We start from the raw sequence: 25,075 nt of genomic DNA on the forward strand, positions 1-25,075 counted from the left end.
GTCCTCTACAACTACTAACTCATTACTAACAGACTGGTGCTCCCAGATGAATGAAATCAAAAACTGCGTGTTCTCGCCCATTCGCGTCAACTCTACTAGCTTTACCATACATAAGTGTTTCGTTGCTCAATTTCATTTACTATATCCGGTAGTTTATCGTTTATGACCCCAATGTTCCAGATGGCAATTGTCATTGTTTGTAGTAGGTATGTCCTTTGCCCATGTTGTGATGAGATTCAACCGTCCCGCTTTTCCCTTTGGTTTTGTGAGTGAGTGAGTTGCCTTTTCCGCTGTAACTGGACCCAGATTCTTGCTAAGGTATTCAGGTGATGGGGCTGACAACTTAAGGTCTTCTGATCAGTCTGATTTTTCTGTCGGGGTTTTATCCCTTTCGCCGTCTCCCCTTTGCTACACTCCTAATGAGAGCGTGCGATACCCAGAAGCTAATCTGTTCTTACCATCGTGGACGCTCGTGTCGGATTTGCTGGCAGGACTGCTAAACGATCCCAAAGGCCTTACCCGAAGTTTTAGAGCTACAAGCAATTCAGCGTTTACTGTGGCCTTCGAGGATATATCAGCCTTTTGCTCCCGCAGTCGATTACCTCTGACCCCCAGTTTTCTATTTCAGAGAAACATTGCCACAGCTTAATGCAGCGTGCTAAGCACGTTGAAGAGGGACCTTCCTCAGGTTGTATCAGATAAATTACATAACAAAATAATAAGCAGCCATTTACACTTGAAATGTGCTCATCCTCCTTGAACTGCCGTACACGTGAAAGATTCTTAAAATGTGAAGAACTACGTCAACGGCTGTGAGACGAACGTTGATCCATGGATTTGGGTTAACTTTCTTCACTCCAGTACTTGTGATGTTATAGTCACAAGGGACACTTGACTCACTTTGACCAGCGAAATTTACAACTTCTACTCCATTAATATGAGCTATGTAGTATTTTGATTGCTGCTTAGAATACCCGACAGACCTGACATCTGAGTTGGACGATAGAACGCCGCGTTTAGTGTTGCTAAGTAGCCTACTAGTATCTGGAGAAAATCTTTTTGGCCAATAACAGGTGTGGGAGTCAAAGTATCACAGCGAATATACACTGCTTTCCTCGGAACCATGTCAATATAGTCTTGTTCTAGTCCGTTACTTTTTACCTCTTACATATAATTATAAACATTAGAGTCTAAGACCTGTACGCGGTCGAAACTGTCCAACCATGAGACTAAACACAACCAGTTCTACCCAAAGGCCCTTTACTTTGTAACTGCCAGTGAAATGAAATGTAATCGCAAATTGAAAGCATATCTGCGGTCTTGGATCATCAGTCGAGATGGCCTACCATATCACAACTGTGTTCAAATATCACAGTTTTATCAGGAATGTATCGTGTGAACACCACGCCCCATATGGCACAAATCAATTGAAACTTCTACACTGCGGAAGTCAATTACTTTCAAAATGCGTACCATCCCTAAGCCAGAAAAACTTCAAATGCTCCTGACGAAACAGAAATTGCCTCCGACAAATACATTCAACAAAAGTATAGGCGACTCCACTGTTGAAGTGTTACTTTCACTTGACTCTCCTGAGTAATGCTTGAGAGGAATATTCATAAAACATATGAACTCGCCTTAGCTACGCGAAGATATTTATAGCTTTATAGTGTTTAATGGGGTTTATGGATTTTTACATTTATCCAGAGCTACATTTCGGCTCTGTAATGGACACTCATCACTTGTGCATTTTATGTCAACATACTCAGTCATGTAACAAATCCATGGTGCTTGATACAGTGGACTGTTGGGTTCTGCCAGTAATTTTGATGTTAACGAACCGTCTTCCCATATTATTTGGTAATATTTGTTGAACAGCTAATGATTTAAGATGTAAACTAGTCGAAAATAATAAACTTTTTAATATAATAGCTTTCGGCACTTTGCACTTCTGTAACGCTCGCGAGGGCTATCTCAGTGCACAAAGAAACTACCCTAATTAAGGACAAATTTTCATTAGTGGGGAATCTCAGAACCATCAGCTAAATTCTGGCGAGATATCTTTTGCAAAATTCAGCAGTTACCCTACCACCTGCTCCCCTTGACGCCAATTGTACGAAAGGCCCACCATAAGTACAACAGTCTTGCACGCTCATCCCACCTACCCTCGTACACGATACATTACGCACGTACGAATTTTCGCAGTAACGTTATCGCACAGCTTGTTAAGGCCTCACACACCACTACGATGCTGTAGCTGTGCTGCGGAGGAATTGGCATTTGCAACAACATTGGCTGTGGAGTGGAAGTAACTTAGGGGCTTGTAGGCGTAATGGCGATTTAACAGTGATGCTATATACACTTCTGGAAATGGAAAAAAGAACACATTGACACCGGTGTGTCAGACCCACCATACTTGCTCCGGACACTGCGAGAGGGCTGTACAAGCAATGATCACACGCACGGCACAGCGGACACACCAGGAACCGCGGTGTTGGCCGTCGAATGGCGCTAGCTGCGCAGCATTTGTGCACCGCCGCCGTCAGTGTCAGCCAGTTTGCCGTGGCATTCGGAGCTCCATCGCAGTCTTTAACACTGATAGCATGCCGCGACAGCGTGGACGTGAACCGTATGTGCAGTTGACGGACTTTGAGCGAGGGCGTATAGTGGGCATGCGGGAGGCCGGGTGGACGTACCGCCGAATTGCTCAACACGTGGGGCGTGAGGTCTCCACAGTACATCGATGTTGTCGCCAGTGGTCGGTGGAAAGTGCACGTGCCCGTCGACCTGGGACCGGACCGCAGCGACGCACGGATGCACGCCAAGACCGTAGGATCCTACGCAGTGCCGTAGGGGACCACACCGCCACTTCCCAGCAAATTAGGGACACTGTTGCTCCTGGGGTATCGGCGAGGACCATTCGCAACCGTCTCCATGAAGCTGGGCTACGTTCCCGCACACCGTTAGGCCGTCTTCCGCTCACGCCCCAACATCGTGCAGCCCGCCTCCAGTGGTGTCGCGACAGGCGTGAATGGAGGGACGAATGGAGACGTGTCGTCTTCAGCGATGAGAGTCGCTTCTGCCTTGGTGCCAATGATGGTCGTATGCGTGATTGGCGCCGTGCAGGTGAGCGCCACAATCAGGACTGCATACGACCGAGGCACACAGGGCCAACACCCGGCATCATGGTGTGGGGAGCGATCTCCTACACTGGCCGTACACCACTGGTGATCGTCGAGGGGACACTGAATAGTGCACGGTACATCCAAACCGTCATCGAACCCATCGTTCTACCATTCCTAGACCGGCAAGGGAACTTGCTGTTCCGACAGGACAATGCACGTCCGCATGTATCCCGTGCCACCCAACGTGCTCTAGAAGGTGTAAGTCAACTACCCTGGCCAGCAAGATCTCCGGATCTGTCCCCCATTGAGCATCTTTGGGACTGGATGAAGCGTCGTCTCACCCGGTCTGCACGTCCAGCACGAACGCTGGTCCAACTGAGGCGCCAGGTGGAAATGGCATGGCAAGCCGTTCCACAGGACTACTTCCAGCATCTCTACGATCGTCTCCATGGGAGAATAGCAGCCTGCATTGCTGCGAAAGGTGGATATACACTGTACTAGTGCCGACATCGTGCATGCTCTGTTGCCTGTGTCTATGTGCCTGTGGTTCTGTCAGTGTGATCATGTGATGTATCTGACCCCAGGAATGTGTCAATAAAGTTTCCCCTTCCTGGGACAATGAATTCACGGTGTTCTTATTTCAATTTCCAGGAGTGTATTAACAACACTACATTTTAAAGCTCCTAAAGTATTACGTAAAATTCTCCTGAAACTATTATTTTAAAAGAGCAAAGTAATCTATGTTAAATCTTGCGGGTTCAATAATAATAATTCCCAAAACAGTATTACAAAACATAATCGGCGAAATAAATAGCATTGTCAATAGAGGAACTATGTAAGTGTGCACGTATTTTACATATATCATAATTCATAAGCAGTTCCAACTCAATAATGCTCGAAACCCTCAGTCATAGGGTTAACAATAAGTTAACACTAACACCCTAACCTAAGAGGGATAACGCAACAGTACTATTGACGATGATGAAGTCCCATACTCCTTGACAGGGCGTAGGGACGATGTCGGAGACTTGCACCGCTGTACTAGGCAAGGTCCTAGCGGAGGTTGTTTGCCACTGCCTTCCTCCGACCGTAATGGTGATGAATGATGATACTAAAATCAGAATTTGAGAACATAAGTGCAGATTTGTATAAGTGTGATCATGAAGTTTTGACGCCTTTCCCCAAACAGTAATAATGAAACAGAACAAGGTAGGCAATTACACTACCCTAACGATATTACGTTTGCTATCACCTGTAATAGATGGGGAGAAATCTGCTTCAAAGTTACGAAATACACCAGCCACAGAACTAAACCCATCTACCGTGGTAAGCTGCCAGATTCCTAGCAAGTATCGAGGATTGTTAACTGCACACTGAAATGATTGAAAGCTTTCATGAGCAGTACTGTGTACAGGGCACACAGCGCTAATCATAGCCACGTCCGTGAGCATCAGGCAAAGTTTGACCTGTAACCAGCACATCACTGTTCCATAAAAACACGGGAGAACTGCCAGATATCAGTAACGTTCTGCCACGATATTTCGGCGCAGAGTCTTCTGGCCATCTTCAGGTGAATGCCACTGTAGTAGTACTGGCGAGTACGCCCTGAGCTCCGCTATTTAAAGCCTCCTGAGGTGACATTGCGCATGCGCTGCTCAGCGTGCGCGTTCATAACGACTCCGTGCGCTGCGCCTCGAGCTCACCATTGTGAAAGCCTGGCGTATTGGTATCAGGTCGATTTCCATCTTTATGCAGATAACTATGTCGACTACGAAGTTTCTCTATAACAGGATTCCAAGCAGAGTTTAGCTGATAACCGCTATCTCGATTGATGAGAGTCTCGTTGTCAGACAATCTTATTTCCACAGATTCATTGATAATCGAGCTCCAAAAGTTTGATGTATGGCCCAAAATTTTTGTGTTGTCGTAATTCATGGAATGGTCTGTGGAAATACAATGTTCGGCGATTTCGGACTTGGTGGGTTGGAGAAGGCGAGTATGCCGTTGGTGTTCCACAATGCGTTCCTGCACAGTTCGTGTCGTTTGCCCTATATATGATTTGCCGCATTCACACGGAATTTTGTAAACACCTGGTTTACGCAGGCACAGGTCGTCTTTAACGGATCCCACCACTGATGAAATTTTGGAAGGAGAACGAAAGATGACTCTCACTTGATACTTTCTGAATATTCTGCCTGTCTGTGAAGAAATATTCCCAATAAATGGTAGATAAACAGTCGACCTGAAAGCCTCTTCCTCTTCCTTGTTCCGTCATTTGTAGGTCTTCATCACTCTGTTCACTTGCCTAGGTGAATAGCCATTCTTCAAAAATACTTTTTGCAGGTGTTCCAGTTCCGCTTGAAGACTGTTGGCGTCAGAGATAGTATGGGCACGGTGGACCAAGGTTTTGAGAACGCCCATTGTTTGTGCTGGATGGTGGCAACTAGTAGCTTGTAGATATAGGTCTGTATGAGTGGGCTTTCTGTACACCGAGTGACCAAGTGTGCCATCACTCTTCCGTCGCACCAAGACGTCTAAAAATGGCAGACAACCATCTTTCTCTATCTCCATGGTAAACTTTATGTTTTCATGTATGGAGTTCATGTGACGTAAAAATTCTTGGAGACGGTCCATACCATGAGGCCACACTATAAAAGTGTCGTCAACGTACCACCAAAATACTGTCGGTTTAAAAGTGGCAGAGTCGAGTGCTCTCTCCTCAAAATCCTCCATAAAAAGATTGGCCACCAGGGGAGACAAAGGACTCCCCATGGCGACACCATCAGATTGTTCGTAAAATTCGTTGTTGAATATACAATATGTAGAGGAGAGAGTGTGCTCAAACAACGCTGTAATGTCTGCACCAAACATATTGCCAATGAGGTGTAGTGAGTCCACCAGAGGCACCTTTGTGAACAGTGAAACCACATCAAGACTGACCAATAAGTCACTACTTTGCAGTTGTAGTGACTGAAGTCGACTGATAAAATCACCAGAATTCTTTATGTGATGTGCACACTTGCCTATCATTGGTTTGAGTAAAGATGCCAAGAATTTTGCTAGGTCGTAAGTGGCTGCTCCAATGTTACTCACAATTGGACGTAATGGCACATTTTCCTTGTGGATCATCACAGCACATCACTGTCCGGCACACTCCTCCTCTACCTGGTGCCGCTCTCTCAGCGTCGACAGACGCCAGCTGCCTCTCAGATTCACAGGTTTCCCGTTTCCAGACTAGGCTGCATTACTACGCCCTAGCACACTCCGGACACCAAGATAGTAGAATGACCCTTGTTTTGAGGGTATTAATTTTCCCAGTTTTTCGTTTATTGAGACTAAGCAACCAGCCGAAGTCAATTCGATGCCTGAATCAGTGGTGCTGAGTACACCGACAGTGAGCAGGAAGCTTGTTTCAGCAGAGGCAGCGGTAACAACCGGACCATATGGAGCGATGGTGAATCATGGGCGTGGAGAGGAGAACGTGGCCTTGTGAACGGATCTTACTTGATAGTAAAGATGTAGGGGAACCGCAAATGTTCTTGCGCGAACCACCTATTTTACTCTATTAAATATGAATGATTAAAGTCATCTCTTGGCACAACTGGTACTTGGAGGAGCCTATGGAACAGGGCCTGATCACAGTAATAAAGTTCTCCACCAAACTAGTAAATTCAACAGACAAATTACTTTTGTTAACTTACCGAAGATGTGTAAAGAGCTAAGAAGTGTTACGCTGGAAGCAACAGATTTCAGCTGCATGCCAAGTTCTCCAGTCGCCGCTAGGACCGCACCTTTGCATATATGAGAGTCGCCGATAGCATGTATTCAGATACTGATCATTTACATTAGTAGGCTTTACCATGCTCTCGGTAGTTTCTAACTTTGTGAAAGAGAATTGTTTCATGATACTGAACTGTTACTGTTTTACGGTGTGGGCAGTTAAACCAATCGCAGTGAAATCCCTGGATTTATTTCACAGAAAGTAGCAAACCGTACCACTGACTAGAATTACAAGTCACGTTGTAAGACGTGCATATTTCTACTGTCTATTGTCAAACCACAATTTATGAAACATGTTTATATTTTATTAATAGGATTAAGTAGGAATAATTAATATTTGTCATGTTGGAAATAATTGTGGTAGCAGGGAATATCTGAACCAAAGTATTGTTGGCAAGAGAGACCGCAAATTGATATAATTTTAAAAAGGGCGGGCGAGCCCGCGTGTCGATACATTTTAAGAAAAGAGCGGGAAAGACTGCGCATTGATACATTTTGTACTGGTAGCAGGGATTGTCAGCACCAGAAAGCATTTTTGGCAGGAGAGACCTGCACTTTAGCGTTCGTAGGAAGTCAGTAGTAAGCGAGAAGTGAAGCGAGTCGGTCGCAGGTCTGAAGCGAGAGGTTGAGAGGACCGGTGTGCCTGCCAGCCACTAGCCATGATTTACAAGAGATTATAAACGGATGTACAGAGACATCAGCTAACTATTATAATAAGAGGAACTAATATTATTGAATCAATTTTTTGAGAAACTCAAGACTACTGAAGGTATGTTTGCGCATTGCTAGTTGTAAGATTATTGTAAAAAGTAAGTCCCATTTGAAAGTTTGTAAAATCATTTAATTCAGAATATAATTAACTTTTGCCAGCAAATTTTGCATTTCTAATTATAATCCATCCCAAAAACCATCAACGTAAAACTTTGCAAAATTTTATTGTTGTCAAGAAAAAGTTTAACTATGAATTACGTATCTTCAGTTAAATTAATTAAAGAATAACATCGGCTTTGCTATTAAAGAATAACGTCAGCTTTGGTAATAAATACAGCCGCTTATTATGAAAACCCAGCAGCAGCTAATAGAGTATAGTAAAACAGAGTAAGTATATTCATGTCGCAGTTCGATGTAGCAGTCAGATGGCGTTCCAGCAACAGTAAAAAAGGTAAGGAACAGTTCTGGGTTACTGCAGATAACGACTGAGGGCCACACGACGACGACACGTCCTATGTTTCGTCGAAATAATCCGAAAATCACTTTTAAAAAGCAGCAATTAAATTTGTATGCGAGAATTGAGAAAGAGAATAAATTTCAAAGGGAAGATTTCATTTGTTATTATTAAGCAAGAGATCGAAATCCTAAGGGAAGGTTACATAGGTTATTGTAAAAGGGAAGGTTATCATTAACAAAAGAGGTATAGAGGAGACAGGAAGGTTTCAACGTGCTTGTATCTTCTGGAGGATTCACTGTGCTACCAGATCTGTTTTTGGGGACATCATCTGTGATGTTAAAATATGTGTGAAATCTTATGGGACGGCCGGCCACGGTGGCCGAGCGGTTCTAGGCGCTACAGTCTGGAACCGCGCGACCGCTACGGTCGCAGGTTCGAATCCTGCCTCGGGCATGGGTGTGTGTGATGTCCTTAGGTTAGTTAGGTTTAAGTAGTTTCAAGTTCTAGGGGACTGATGACCTCAGAAGTTAAGTCCCATAGTGCTCAGAGCCATTTGAACCATTTTTTTTCTTATGGGACTTAACTGCTAAGGTCATCAGTCCCTAAGCTTACACACTACTTAACCTAAATTATACTACGGACAAACACACACATACCCATGCCCGAGGGAGGGCTCGAACCTCCGCCGGGATCAGCCGCACAGTCCATGACTGCTGCGCCCTAGACCGCTCGGCTAATCCCGCGCGGCCATCATTTGTGACAGCTTCACAGTGTACAGGTAGGAGGAAGCTATTAGTCAATTCAATAATATAAACCAAGAAAGGCTCATAATTTTGTGGCGCCGTGTAAGATTCCACAAAATATTAGTTGACTGTTGTTTACCGCCGCCGGCGAAAATGTGGTTGTGGTGCACCACGAGTCACAGATGGCAGGGGCGAACGGCTGCTGCAGAGATGTGTACGGACGAATAGACTTGCAGTTTTTGAGCAGTTCACCGTCCTGATGGACTAATGAGCTATCAACAGTGTCTCTTCAACGACCATTCAGCGAAAGCTGATACGCTGGAACTGCGCAGCAGGTGCCTGATTCATGCACCCAATGCCGATCGTTGTTCATCAGTCACGCAATTTCTGTCATATGCACACTACTCTTGTTCTAAACAGAAATTGTTACAGTGCTTTCGTGAGTAACGCAGTGTCAGAAAGACATTTTTAGGCCTTTTACTGGTCTTAATTGCATATTTCGTCCAAAATCCGGCGGATTTCGCCTCATTAATGTCTCTTTGCTTTTGTTATACGTTTCTAATAAACAAGAAGAACAGTATATAATTTGGAAAGGCTGCTTTCTAAAACTGCATTTTCCTTAATACGCACTTGACGACACTCATGTTCCGTCACTATTCTCTCCCCGAAAATGCCAAGAACATATTTTGCTATTTTCTTTCTCGGAGCATTCGTCCAACGAGCTTTTCGGGTTGGACTGACAGAAAACCTAATAAACGCCAGAAATCAAGCCACTACAATAAAAGAAAATAAGGCAACCAAAATTTATGTATAAGAAGGAAATATCACTTGAACTAGCCGACTTACAGAAGAAATTAAATTCCTTCATACTTTAGACTATAATAAGGATTATTAATACACACGTACATGACGCAAGCTGGTATTTTTGATTAAATAATTTCCAACATAAGCTACTGTTCAGGCAGCTAACACTGGTACGCAGTTGCGACGCCGTGACAACTCATTTGTCACACAGAAGACGTCGTAACGCTGTCGCTTTCGCCCACCCGTCCACTCCCAGTGGCGCCTTGCCTGGATGTTCTAACTCTCCGTACGCCCTTTGCCGCGGCGAGAACACACACCATTAGCCAGCTGCCGAGCGTGGTGGGACCTTTGACATTGCAACATAGCCACCACACAACTCATACTCAAATAATATAAGAATATTTTACATTTGCTTGTGTCTCCTATAGACTAGTTTGTTGGGAGAGCCGATACAATACAGCTCCCTGGAAGAGAAACTTCATAGCACCAGATCTTCCACACATTACATCGTATACTGATAAGTCACATTATTGTGTCCACATGTCAGAAGCCCGAACGACCACCTCATTCAGGACGAACCGCTGAGAGACGTGCAGGAACAGAGTCGGTGTGGTTCTGGAAGATAACGACAAGGATATGGGGCCATTGTGACTCATTGCCCTGGTCAGCTGCGCTATATTTCTAGATTGAGGATCCGTGGCGCGCACCGCAAATGGAAGTGGTCACACGGATTCTTAATTGGGTCTAAATGCTGAGAGTTTCGCTTTCAGGGGAATACGGTCAAGTCATCTCAGCGCTCTTCAAACCACCCACGCACACTGGCAGCTGTGTGACTTGTTGAACTGTCTTGCTGGTAGAAGCCACCGTGCTGAGGAAAACCAAACTGCCTGAAGGGAGCTGGAGTACCACAAGGATAGATGTGTACTTGTGTTGATCTAAACACATCAAAAAAAGTTTTGCATCACCTCGGCTCCGAGAGTGCCGGACCCTATACAGAAAATTGGAATAGAGATCAACATAAACATCATTTCCGCCCTTTATATTGCTCATGAAAACCTCACATTGCATGTGGTACCACCATACAGAGAGACCTTCAGAGGTGGTAGTCCAGATTGCTACACACACCAGTACCTCTAATACCCAGTACCACGTCCTCTTGCATTGATGCATGCCTCCTGTTGTACATGGTGGCAGCCAGTCAAGAAATATTTTAGGGAATTGGTTCAAAAAATTTATCTCAAAGAGCCAGTCAAATATTTATAAGTGTTCTCCCCGAGTAACTTACGCCGTGCTTACGTGACACAAGTCGATTTTCTTTCAAAACCGAGGCAGTTCTGTCCAATTAAAGCTGCTGACTAAAGACGCCTTGAGCCCTCTGCTGAAAAGGGCTAGCGAGTTCAAGCTATTGGTTTTAGCCAGTAACGTGCGCAGGATACCGATCACGTATGTGGACACTGGAGTGTTCTGCGGAGCCGAACACAGTTGCTTATCTCTCTTGTAACCCAGACCTCGAGAAGAACAGACGTCTTTTCAGAAGGCAGAGCCTTAACATGAACCGCTTCCCCTTCCGTTGTCCATTTCAATTAATTGTTCGACCTCCTAGACTGGCCTACACCTGCTAACTTCGACCCTAGGCGCGTCATTTGTATACCGTATCCGGAAATATATTCTCGTTATTGTACCTAATTTCCTGTTTTGCCCAAACTCTAATCCTGACCGCTCGAACACCTGCACTCTGTCGTCACGAGGCATATGTAACAACCGCCTCCCCCCTTTCCCAAACCCTGTACACATTTACATTGTACTCGTAGTGGCATGCTATCCACAAGTTCATCAAGGCACTGTTGATCCAAATTGTCCCACTCCTCAACGGATATTCGGCGTAGGTCCCTCAGGGTGGTTGGTTGGTCACGTCGTCCATAAACAACCCCTTTCAATTTATCCCAGGCATGTTTAAGTAGGTTCATGTCCGGAGAACATGCCGGCCACTCTAGTCAGCGATGCCGTTATCCTGAAGGAAGAATTCACAAGATGTGCACTATGAGGGCGCGAATTGTCGTCAGGAAAACTAATGCCTCGCTAATATGCTGCCGATATGGTTGGACTGTCGGTCGAAGGATGGCATTAACGTATCATATAGCCGTTACAGCGCCTTCCATGACCACCAGCGGCTTACGTCGGCCCCACTAAATGCCAGCCCAAAACAGCAGGGAACCTCCATCTTGCTGCAGTCGCTGGACAGTGCGTCTAAGGCGTTCAGCCTCACCGAGTAGCCTCGAAACACGTCTCCGACTATTGTCTAGTTGAAGACATATGTTGGCCGGCCGGGGTGGCCGAGCGATTCTAGGCACTACAGTATGGAACCGCACGACCGCAACGGTCGCAGGTTCGAATCCTGCCTTGGGCATGGATGTGTGTGGTGTCTTTAGGTTAGTTAGGTTCAGGTTTAAGTAGTTCTAAGTTCGAGGGGACTGATAACCTCAGAAGTTAAGTCCCATAGTGCTCAGAGCCGTTTGAACCATTTTTGAACGCATATGCGACGCTGATAGGTGAAGAGAACGTGATGCCAAACTTCAGCGATCCATTCGGCGTTTTGTTGCACCCATCTGTACTGCGCTGCATGGTGTCGTAGATGCAAAGATGGACTTCGCCATGGACGTCAGGAGTGAAGTTGTGCATCACGCAGACGATTGCGCAAAGTTTGAGTCATAACACGACGGCCTGTGGCTGCACGAAAAGCATTATTCAACATGGTGGCGTTGAGTTCTTCCGAGCCATAAACCGTAGGTAGCGGTCATCCACTGCAGTAGTAGCCCTTGGGCGGCCTGAGCGAGGCATGTCATCGACAGTTCCTGTCAGTCTGTATCTTCTCATGTCAAAACAACATCGCTTTGGTTCACTCCGAGAAGCCTGGACACTTCAGTTGTTGAGAGGCCTTCCCTGCGTGAAGTAAAAACGGAAACGCGACAGAACCGCGGTATTGACCATCTAGGCATGGTTGAACTACAGACAACACGAGCCGTGTAATTAATTCCAGGTGGAATGACTGGAACTGATCGGCTGTCGGACCCCCTCCGTCTAATAGGTGCTGCTCATGCATGACTGTATACAGCTTTGGGTGAGTTTAGAGACAACTCTGAATCTACATCTACATCTACATTGATACTCCGCAAGCCACCCAACGGTGTGTGGCGGAGGGCACTTTACGTGCCACTGTCATTACCTCCCTTTCCTGTTCCAGTCGCGTATGGTTCGCGGGAAGAACGACTGTCTGAAAGCCTCCGTGCGCGCTCTAATCTCTCTAATTTTACATTCGTGATCTCCTCGGGAAGTATAAGTAGGGGGAAGCAATATATTCGATACCTCATCCAGAAACGCACCCTCTCGAAACCTGGCGAGCAAGCTACACCGCGATGCAGAGCGCCTCTCTTGCAGAGTCTGCCACTTGAGTTTATTAAACATCTCCGTAACGCTATCACGGTTACCAAATAACCCAGTGACGAAACGCGCCGCTCTTCTTTGGATCTTCTCTATCTCCTCCGTCAACCCGACCTGGTACGGATCCCACACTGATGAGCAATACTCAAGTATAGGTCGAACGAGTGTTTTGTAAGCCACCTCCTTTGTTGATGGACTACATTTTCTAAGCACTCTCCCAATGAATCTCAACCTGGTACCCGCCTTACCAACAATTAGTTTTATATGATCATTCCACTTCAAATCGTTCCGTACGCATACTCCCAGATATTTTACAGAAGTAACTGCTACCAGTGTTTGTTCCGCTATCATATAATCATACAATAAAGGATCCTTCTTTCTATGTATTCGCAATACATTACATTTGTCTATGTTAAGGGTCAGTTGCCACTCCCTGCACCAAGTGCCTATCCGCTGCAGATCTTCCTGTATTTCGCTACAATTTTCTAATGCAGCAACTTCTCTGTATACTACAGCATCATCCGCGAAAAGCCGCATGGAACTTCCGACACTATCTACTAAGTCATTTATATATATTGTGAAAAGCAATGGTCCCATAACACTCCCCTGTGGCACGCCAGAGGTTACTTTAACGTCTGTAGACGCCTCTCCATTGATAACAACATGCTGTGTTCTGTTTGCTAAAAACTCTTCAATCCAGCCACACAGCTGGTCTGATATTCCGTAGGCTCTTACTTTGTTTATCAGGCGACAGTGCGGAACTGTATCGAACGCCTTCCGGAAGTCAAGAAAAATAGCATCTACCTGGGAGCCTGTATCTAATATTTTCTGGGTCTCATGAACAAATAAGGCGAGTTGGGTCTCACACGATCGCTGTTTCCGGAATCCATGTTGATTCCTACATAGTAGATTCTGGGTTTCCAGAAATGACATGATAAGCGAGCAAAAAACATGTTCTAAAATTCTACAAGAGATCGACGTAAGAGATATAGGTCTATAGTTTTGCGCATCTGCTCGACGACCCTTCTTGAAGACTGGGACTATCTGTGCTCTTTTCCAATCATTTGGAACCCTCCGTTCCTCTAGAGACTTGCGGTACACGGCTGTTAGAAGGGGGGCTAGTTCTTTCGCGTACTCTGTGTAGAATCGAATTGGTATCCCGTCAGGTCCAGTGGACTTTCCTCTATTGAGTGATTCCAGTTGCTTTTCTATTCCTTGGACACTTATTTCGATGTCAGTCCGAGGGACTGTGTCTGTGATACAATATCCACCGTCAATCTATCTTCAGGAGTTCTGGGAATCGGGGTGATGCAAAACTTTGTTTTGATGTGTGTATTAAGCCTCGCGGAATGACGAAACAACGCAGGGAGTACCACCAAAACATCCTCCAGATCATAACGCTCCCTTCTTGTTACAGGGTGTTTCGTCTCTGGCGTCTCACGTCCTACACGCCAGCGCGATTTGTCAGATGTGGCATAAATCGTGATTCAGCTAAGAACCCCCCTATCGCTGGGTAACTACCGTTCAACTTTCGCTGAATGGTCTTTGGGGAAACACTGTTGGCAGCTCATTAATTCATGTGGACGGTTAATTGCTCAACAGATGCACGTCTGTGCCCCGTACACATCTCCGCAGCAGCCGTTCACCCCTGTCGTGTATGACCCGTGGTGCACCACAACTACATTTGCGTCGGCGGTGTTTTTGGATAGCATCACTTTGAACGCACTGTACCGTAACAGCATCGCCAAGCGAACAGTTTACGAACCTTGTTGTTTCGGAAATTTTTCCAACTATTGGCCCCAAAGCCAATGATCATGCCCTTTGGACATGAGAGCTCTGTTTCTCCTTTCCAATAACGACTGTGCTATTTCTTCCACGTCCCGCTGACCCGCTTTAAATACACTCCACTGACAGTGCTGCCACCTGTCGTCTGTGAATAATTATTGCAAGTTGTCGTCAAAAATATGCGATGGTCACGTTATTGCAATTGGATCGTGTATAACGCCCTGCTAACATTGGTATTCTACTGCTCGAACGACGGACGTGACAGTGTTTCTCTCTCCTAGGCCGGCCGCCGCCCGTGGTGTCGTGGTGGCTGGACGGTGTCGAAGTGAACCGGACGCCGCCGCAGCCGCCTGTGACGGCGGGCAGCGGGCAGCCGACCTCCGGCTACCCGGAGAGCGTGAGCCACGTGATCCGGCTGCCGCCGCTGGGCCGCCGCTATCTGCACAGCGAGCTCACCTGCAGGGCCTCCAACCACCCGGATGTACTGCTCTCCACCAGCGTCGTCATCGACATGCTATGTGAGTACCCGCAGCGCCCGTTCGCATGTCTGTAAAACTTACTGGGGCATTCTCTCTGTCGTGAGTGACAAATCTCTGTCTGTTACTACATTCTGTAATCACTTAGTATGTGGGAGAACCGCAACTGTTGTAATCCATTTCAACTAATAAAACCCCAGCATCTGGCAGAAATTGATTTATTAATCACTCGGCCACAACTAGTTTCGTGACCGTAAAGTCACATGTTCAGGTGTAAAACAGGCGGACCTAAAGAAGGTACAAAGTTTACAATTAGAAGCAACTGTAGCTTGACTGCGTCAAACTGCTCCTGCGTCAATTACTAGGTGGGGCTGTCGACCTTCAATTGCGATTAGATCTCCATGAGGACAAATAATAGACGTCCCCTACATTCCTGTTTGAAACTGGCGTGTAAAATACATATCCGTCACTCATAAAATGGCAGCGGACATGAGGCAACACGAAGCCCTAAAAATAAAATGGTGACGAGAATCGAAAGCGAAGAATTGCACATATGTTGCCCTATCTTCTTACGCTATCATTTAGTTAATTTCTCTGATCAGTTTGATTCCTAGGAGTTACTTACAGGTGTCTGGAGGCTCCAGTCTCCTAGATTGGTGCCGGCCGGAGTGGCAAAGCGGTTCTAGACACTTCAGTTTGGAATCCCTCGACCGCTACTGTCGCAGGTTCGAATCCTGCCCCGGGCATGGATATGTGTGATGTCCTTAGGTTAGTTAGGTTTGTTGTAGGGGAATGATGACCTCAGATGTTAAGTCCCATAGTGCTCAGAGCCCATTCCTAGATTGGTCCTCCGGTTCAGCGCATACACGCCTGGGTGATCTCACATTGTCATGACCCGCGCACTCAGTGTGTTTTGCGCTGGTGTCTTAGCCGCTTTACCTATGGTATGTTCACTCCACTTACTGGTAACATGAATATATTGGGAGGATTCTGGTCTCGGGTTCGGTTGCCGTCTTCAAGTTGTTTTCAGTGTTCCATCTTGCATCATGTCCTCTTTCATTGGATGGATAATGGATGCGTTTCTCAAGTAGGAAGACAGGCGACAATTTAAGATCTGAAGTCTTCACTTGGCAATTGACACTGCAGCACTTGATACTGCCAATCTACGTTTGATTCTAAAAGTAAACTTCGTATCTTGTTTAGTTTCACCCGTTTTCCACCTGAAGAAATGACTTTCTGGTCACGTAAGTAGTTGCGGCTAAGTGATTAATATACCGATTTCTGGCAGCTGCTGAGGTTTTACAGCTGAACTGATGTATCATATTTCTTTCTGCAGACAAAGAAGTCAGTAATAAATTCCAAACTAAACACCATCAATCGCCTAAATTTCCAGTTTTATTTTATTTTTGCTAGCAGTTTGTGTCACTCCACATCATCTTCAGGCCCTCTGACCGACGTGTAGAAAGATTTACACCTCTCGTAGGGTGAAAATAGAGGCCAGGACGCAGTCAATGGTATCCGTAGACTTCTTTCCAACAAAGCGATCCCTTCGATAGTCAGCCTGCAGACTGTTGACTGTACAGGAGGCGGGATTCTTCCTACACGTCGGTCAGGGTGCCTGAAAATGGTGTAGCGTAACGCTGAAACTTATAGCAAAAATAAAATATAACGCGAAATTTAAACGGCTGAAACTGTTTCGATTTGACATTTTATATTGAACAGCGGACGTCTCGCAAACATCCAGTATAAACATGAACTTAGAGAGACAAGAAGCCAATAATGCCGTCTCGGTACTAACCATCGGTACATAAACTAGATCTTTTTCTCGTTATATGACCATTAATTTACTTAGACAGCGGCGTTCTCCATGCACTTCAGGACATACATATATAATATTTGCTGTGCTTATGTCTATCCATGTCTGTGTCTATCCCTAATGAACTGCTGTACCCCACAAAACTGAACTTTTGAAGGAACATACTCAGCTAAGGTGTTCAGTCAAATATCTGTAGCCGTTTTCAGTCGTTTATGTCAGACATTTTCTGAATAGCTTTGTGTTTGCCAGTTATCTGTAATCTGCCTTTATTATCTGCAAACCCCCAGGTAAACGGTTTTTATGAGTGACCCGGTTAAGTATTCCTTCTGTATCAGCCTTTTTTTGTATTTGCAGCACTGTGAAAAGTATAGTGTGAAAAACGTGTCGATCAGTAAAGCCCTTGTGCAAGTATGTTGCCCAAGCGACTCTTCTCATTGATTACATAGAAGTATTTTTGTTTAATAGTGTTCTAGGAGTAGCGTCATTGGCTCATAATCGAAACGCCTTCGGTCCCCTGTTCAAATCTCGCCGCTGCTTAAATTTTGATTAATCATCAGCATGGGCGGCCGAAGACTTCCGACAAAACTAGTCACCCCTCATTCTGCCAAACGCCTTGTCCAATAAGGCGGAGGAGCGGAAAGAGGTTCAGGGCACAAGCTTGTCCTAAGAGTGGGAAACTGCCCCTAAAGGCGGAAGAATCAGCAATGATCAACGGCATGAGGATGCAGAAGGCAATGTAAACCACTGCATTAAAGACAGGTAACGTGTATCCACAGGACATGTGGCCTGTAATTGAAGAAGTGTCATGATGATCTCTCCATTGGCAAAATATTTCGGAGTAGTCCCCACTTCGGATCTCCGGGAAGGTACTGCCAAGGGGGAGGTTACGATGAGAAAAAGATTAAATAATCAACGGAAGAATAACGTCGGGGCTTGCAATGTCAGAAACTTGAACGTGGTAGGAAAACTAGAAAATGTGAAAAGGGAAATGCAAAGTCTCACTCTAAAATAGTAGGGGTCAGTGAAGTGAAGTGGTAAGAAAGACAAAGATTTCTGGTCAGATCAGTATAGGGTAATATCAACAGCAGCAGAAAAAGGTATAACGGGAGTAGGATTCGTTATGAATAGGAAGGTAGGGCAGAGAGCGTGTTACTGTGAACAGTTCAGTGATAGGATTGTTCTTACCAGAATCGACAGCAAACCAACACCGACAACGATAGTTCAGGTATACATGCCGACGTCGCAAGCTGAAGATTAAGAGATAGAGAAAGTGTATGAGGATATTGAAAGGGTAATACAGTATGTAAAGGAAGATGAAAATCTAATAGCCATGGGAGACGGGAATGCAGTTGTAGGGGAAGGAGCAGAAGATAAGGTTACAGGAGAATTTGGGCTTGGGACCAGAAATGAGAGAGGTGAAAGAATAATTGAAATCTGTAACAAGTTTCAGCTAGTATTAGTTGTTCAAGAATCACAAGAGGAGGAGGTATACTTGGAAAAGGCCGGCTGATACTGGAAGATTTCAGTTAGATTACATCATGGTCAGATGGAGATTCCGAAATTAGATACTGGGTTGTAAGGCGTACCCAGGAGCAGAGACAGACTCAGATCAACATATAGTAGTGATGAAGAGTAGGCTGAAGTTCAAGACATCAGTCAGGAAGAAACAATATGCAAAGAAGTGGGATACGGAAGTACTAACGACTGACGAGACACACAGGAAGTCCTCTAACGCTGTTGATACAGCAATAAGGAATAGCCCAGTAGGTGAATACATTTGAAGAGGAATGGACATCTCTAAAAAGGGCCATCACAGAAGTTGGGAAGGAAAACATATGTACAAAGGAGGTAACTGCGAAGAAACCATGCGTAACAGAATAAATACTCCAATTGATCGATGTAAGGATGAAGTACAAAAATGTTCCGGAAAAATCAGGAATAGCGAATTACAAGTCGCTGAGGAATGAAATAAATAGGAAGCGCAGGGAAGCTAAGGCGAATGGCTGCAGGAAAAATGTGAAGGCATCGAAAAAGAAATGATTGTCGGAAGGACAAACTCAGCATACAGGAAAGTCAAAACAACCTTTGGTGAATTAAAAGCACGGGCGATAGCATTAAGAGTGCAACGGTATTAACTCTGCTAAATGCAGAGTAGAGAGCGGTAGGCGGAAAGAATATATTAAATGCCTCTGTGAGGGGGAAGATTTGTCTGATGTGATAGAAGAAGGAACAGGAGTCGAATTAGAAGAGATAGTTTATCCAGTATTAGATTTTAAAAGAGCTTTGGAGGACTTAAGATCAAATAAGGCAGAAGGGATAGATAACACTCCATCAGAATTCTTAAATCATTTGGGGAAGTGGCACCAAAACGACTATTCACGTTAGTGTCTAGAGTGTATGAGTGTGGGGACATACCATCTGACTTTCGGAAAAGCAGCATCCACACAATTCCGAAGACAACAAAAGTTGACAAGTGCGAGAATTACTGCACAATCAGCTTAACAGCTCATGCAGCCAAGTTTCTTACAGGAATAATATAAAGAAGAATGGAAAATGAAATTGAGGATGCGCTAGATGACTATCAGTTTGCCTTTAGGAAAGGTAAATGCACGAGAGAGGCAACTCTGGCGTTGCAGTTCCCAATGGAAGCAGTCTAAAGAAAAATCAAGACACTTTCATAGGATTTGTCGACCTGGAAAAAGCGTTCGACAATGTAAAATTGTGCAAGATGTTCGAAATTCGGGGAAACTATGGGTAAGCTATAGGGAGAGAGGGGTCATATACAATGTGTACAACAGCCAAGAGGAAACAATAAGAGTGGACGACCAAGAGCGAAGTGCTCGTATTAAAAGCGTGTAAGACAAGGATGTAGCCTTTCGCCCCTACTGTTCAATCTGTACATCGAGGAAGCAACGATGGAAATAAAAGAAAGGTTCGGGAGTAGAATTAAAATTCAAGGTGAAAGGATAACAATGACACGTTTCGCTGTTGACATTGCTATCCTAAGTGGAAGTAAAGAAAAATTACATGATCTGCTGAACGGAATGAACAGTCTAATGAGTACAGCGTATTGATTGAGAGTAAATAGAAGAAAGACGAAGGTAATGAGAAGTAGTAGAAATGAGAACAACGAGAAACTTAACATAAAAAAATGGCTCTGAGCACTATGAGACTTAACATCTAAGGTCATCAGTCCCCTAGAACTTAGAACTGCTTAAACCTAACTAACCTAAGGACACCACCCACATCCATGCCCGAGTCAGGATTCGAACCTGCGACCGTAGCGGTCGCGCGGTTCCAGACAAGCGCATAAGACCGCTCGACCACACTGGCCGGCAAACTTAACATCAGTTTTGATGGTTACGGAGTAGATGAAGTTAAGGAATTCTACTTCAAGACTGCTTGTGGCGCAGTCATATGTTATTCAACACTTTCTTTGAGTTGTCAAGGCTGTACGCCTGGTTGGTTACGAAGGAGTTGAAGTTTGTGATGTCTGAAAATGGGTGTAATCCCGAAACGCGTGACATGTTCTAATAAAAGAATCAATAGAGCATCTCATGACTTTATTGCGATTGTACAGCGTTGGTTGCCAATTATTAACACAAAAATGAGCGTAGGCCTCAGACGGGATTTTATGTCCTATATTTCAGTGACTATTGTGACGTAATGACGAACTGATGGCACACTGGTAGCACACTGCCTAACGCTCACTCACCTCAGAGGCCTACAGAACGATCACAGCTAGTATAAAATCAGCTGGTACTCGATCACTGAAGATAGCATTGCAGCCTACATCGACACATTACTTTAGAACTTTGAGTGTCTATAATAAACTTATAAGGGTAAGTCCAAAACAAATGCATACCCGTCCTTCATATCCTTTCTTTTGCAAGATTCCAACTTTTGTTCTACAGCTTTTCTATTTACGGAGGTCATAAAAAAATTCCGTCTTGCATATATTCAAATTTAACTCCACCTCTTTCCGCAAGACGCGCCGCTGTAGCACTCCGTCAAGATGGCTTCTAGACTCGATGTTCGTCTGAAGCAAAGTGCAGTAATAAGTTCCTAGACTGGCGATCTTTGACCAGTACAGGACCTGTCTATTCCTAATTTCTGAAGCGAAGATCCCTTTAACCGTATTTTGTGGAGCTAAGTGTCATTTAGTTTTGACAGGGGAACCCTCTATTTCTGCTAGACTTTCCGTTGTATGTAGGCTCGTTTCTTATTTAAAGTCTATGTTACGTTTGGTAAATAGACCCGATTAAAACAATATTTTAAATTTTTAATACTAATCATGGTTTAAAATAACGAATAAATCTCTACCTTTAGAAGTACATTATATTTTCCTACCAATGTAACTTCTTGGGAGCATGCCTTTGGCACACGTGTGTCTTTGGTTTTGAAAGCATGGTCGCGTCGGTAAATATGTAACGAAGTGTGAGGAAGGAATTATATTATCTTACTTGTAACTTCGGACTATCGGCTGTCAAGTTGTTATTAGGTTTATACAGAAGAAAATTGTATTTTAGTGATAATGCGATGAAAATCTGTTTGTCAAAAGCACACGAAGAGAATTTTCTTGTATTACATAAATAGCCAAAAATAAAGTTTGCGTTTTATTTAAGCAACCGACCGAAACGCTAATCATTTTTACACCCGGCTCAGAGAAAGATATCTTCCTCGAGGCAACTCAGCCGATTTGAAGTATCTGCAATCAATGTTTGAATGTGCAGTGTGATTATAATTAAACTTCGAAAACGGTGTAGAAATAACACCTCTGGTCAGGATGGCGTCAAATTGCAACTAACTGAATATTATCGGAGAAGGGGGGAAACGTATGGCAAAAGAAAAAAATAGTGAGAAAACTGATCAATAGATGGCTCTGTATTTGTCAGAATAAGTAAATGAAAACACCTTTCATGTGCACGACCCACTGAAGTCGGTATAAAAACGCGGGTACATGGTTTTTCCTTCTATCGCGTCTGCGACGTTCGCCATGACTATCTCAGTGAAGGATCGCGTTATGCTTGTAAGGCTGTATTACAAGGTTAGTGAGCGTACACACGTCGCTCTGCAGAAGTTCTGGACACTGAAAGTTTGGAAAAAGGCGTTGGTCTGATAACTGCCGTGGGTCTGGAGAAAATGATTCGGAAATTCGAAAAGGCGGGTTCTTTTGGTGTGCAGCCTTGTAGAAGGAAGAAACGAATTGATTCGACGTCGGTGGAAGCAGTGGTCACAGTAATGCAGGAGCAGACGAGTGGTGATGTGCAAACGTGTAGTGCATGGAGAGTTGCCCAAACATTGGACATATCCTTGAGCACGGTGCGTAAAATCCTAAGAAACATCCTCCTTTGCTATCCATTCAAAATTACCCATGTGCACGAGTTGCTTCCTTTGGCCTGCCAGGAAGAGAGACTTCTGCTTTAGAATTTCTTGCTCACATGAAAGTGGACAATGATTGGGAATATGGGCACCGGAAAATCCACACACAAATCAACCAGTACCACTTCATCCTCGAAAGGTCACTGTGTGGTGCGAGTTTACGGCATCATTTATCATAGGGTCATGTTTTTTCGAAGAGACAGGTGCTTCCGGTCATGTTACCTGTATCGTCATTGGTATGGATGTCTTTTGCTCCACCATGTCATTCCATTTCTCCAACAGCGTTGATGTGTGGATGGTACGAGGGGTAGTTGGAAAATGCTTCCCCTGTCGACTGTGGGCAGAGTTGTGTGATATGGGCAAAAGACGACACTGCAGGAGAACGCGCACGTGCAAGACACCGATACACCATTAGGTAGAGGTCGACCGCGATCAAGCAGATGGCGCTGTCGCAGTTCCTGCGCAAAGAGGAGGCCAGCCGCTCAGTCGTTTCCCGGAGCTATGGAGAGATAGTGGCTTTTAGAATCGTAGTCAAAGGCGGAAGTGAAAGCTGTTATCCACTATGAATGGGCACATCGAGTATCAGGCACAGAAATTCATAAGCGCCTTGTTAAGGTGTACGGTTGAGATGTGATGTCGAGGCAAATGGTGCGGAGATGGTGCCAGCAATTCAGTGATGGACGTCAGCAAGTGCAGGACATACCGAGACCTGGACGGACGCGCACGGCCACTACAGATGCAAATGTCAGGAAGGTAGATGACGTGATTAAAAAGAACAGGCGTATCACCATCGATGGAGTAACGGCAGAACTTGGAATCGGACATGAGCGAGCTCACACGATCATCCACGACATTCTTCGATACAGGAAGGTGTCAGCACGATAGGTGCCCCGTCACACATGGAACAAGGCATCTCGTTCAGCCTTGAGCAGCTCGTGCGTTACCATTAATCTGGCAATGACCTTCTGTTTCGGATTGTGACGGGGGGTTCACCATTACACGCCCGAATCGAAGGCCGCATCCATGGAATGGAAACATAAGTCATCACCTGTCCGAAAGAAGTTCAAAAGCACTCCCTCTGCAGGTAAAGTGCTACTCACCGTTTTCTGGGACGCCAAAGGAGTTTTGCTGCTGGACTTTAAGGAGGATGCAACAGCCAATGCTGCGCGGTACTGTGATACTCTGTCGAAATTGAAAGAGGTGATTCGGAAAAAGCGGCCTGGCCTTCTCAGATCTGGCGTTCTGCTGTTGGATTACAGTGCGAGACCACACACGGCGACGGCAAGGCAAAACCATACTCAAACTCTTGGTTGGGAGCGCCTACACCAGCCGCCTTACAGTCCGGATCTCGCACCAAGTTACTTCCATCTGTTTCCTGCTTTGAAGAAGACTCTCGGCGCAAGGCGCTTTGGCAGCAATGCTGACGTCAAACAAGCCGTTCAACGCTTCTTCCGTATGCAACGCCCTGATTTTTTCCTGGAAGGCTTGAAGCCAATAAGCGGTATCACAAATGTCTCAATGTACTTGGAAATTATGTAGAAAAATAAAGATATGTCTTAGCTTTAATGTCTATTTCTCTTTTATTCCCTTCACACACAACTCTGACCACAGTCCACAGGGAAAATTATTTTCCAACTCCCCCACGTGTCATTTTTATGCAAGATGGCGCACCTCTGCACGTTGCATATCCAGCTAAGCAGCTGCTGAAGTACCATTTCGGAAATGCTAGAATTAACAGCCGCCATTTCCATACAGCCTGGCTACCTGATCTTAATCCATGTGACTTCTGACTGTGGGGCTATCTGAAAGATGCTGTGTTCAGTGTTCCGACTGCAAACTTAGCTGCATTGAAGGCACGCATTCCGCAACAAATTCTCAACGTGACCCCAGAAACACTTCGATCAGTTGTGGAACATGATGTTTGTAGATTTTAGCTTGTTCCCGAAACGGTGGACGGCATATTGAACATGTTTTGCCCCAGTCACACGGAAATTACATTACTGGCCATTAAAATTGCTACACCAAGAAGAAATGCAGATGATAAACGGGTATTTATTGAACAAATATATTATACAACTGACACGTGATTACATTTTAACGGAAATCGGGTGCATAGATTCTGAGAAATCAGTACCCAGAACAACCACCTCTGGTCGTAATTACGGCCTTGATACGCCTGGGCATTGAGTCAAACAGAGCTTGGATGGCGTGTACAGGTACAGCTGCCCATGCAGCTTCAACACGACACCACAGTTCAGCAAGAGTAGTGACTGGCGTATTGTGACGAGCCAGTTCCTCGGCCACCATTGAACCGACGTTTTCAGTTGGTGAGAGATCTGGAGAATGTGCTGGCCAGGACAGCAGTCGAACATTTTCTATATCCAGAAAGGCCCGTACAGGACCTGCAACATGTGGTCGTGCATTATCTAGCTGAAATGTAGGGTTTCGCAGGGATTGAATGAAGGGCAGAGCCACGGGTCGTAACACATCTGAAATATAACGTCCACTGTTCAAAGTGTCGTCAATGCGAACAAGAGGTGACCGAGACGTGTAACCAA

General features: G+C 45.0%; 1 protein-coding gene across 1 annotated transcript in view; it reads left to right on the plus strand.

Annotated features, from left to right (window-relative positions):
- LOC124776730 (immunoglobulin superfamily member 21-like) overlaps positions 1-15,396 on the plus strand; it is a 933,147-nt gene extending 917,751 nt beyond the window's left edge. The window contains exon 5 of the mRNA XM_047251852.1: positions 15,125-15,396. Within this exon, the coding sequence (XP_047107808.1) occupies positions 15,125-15,396 (272 nt within the window). The remainder of the gene's footprint in view (positions 1-15,124) is intronic.
- Positions 15,397-25,075: the final 9,679 nt, after the last annotated feature.

This window comes from Schistocerca piceifrons, chromosome 1, assembly GCF_021461385.2.
Source record: "Schistocerca piceifrons isolate TAMUIC-IGC-003096 chromosome 1, iqSchPice1.1, whole genome shotgun sequence".
NCBI classification, from domain to species: domain Eukaryota; kingdom Metazoa; phylum Arthropoda; class Insecta; order Orthoptera; family Acrididae; genus Schistocerca; species Schistocerca piceifrons.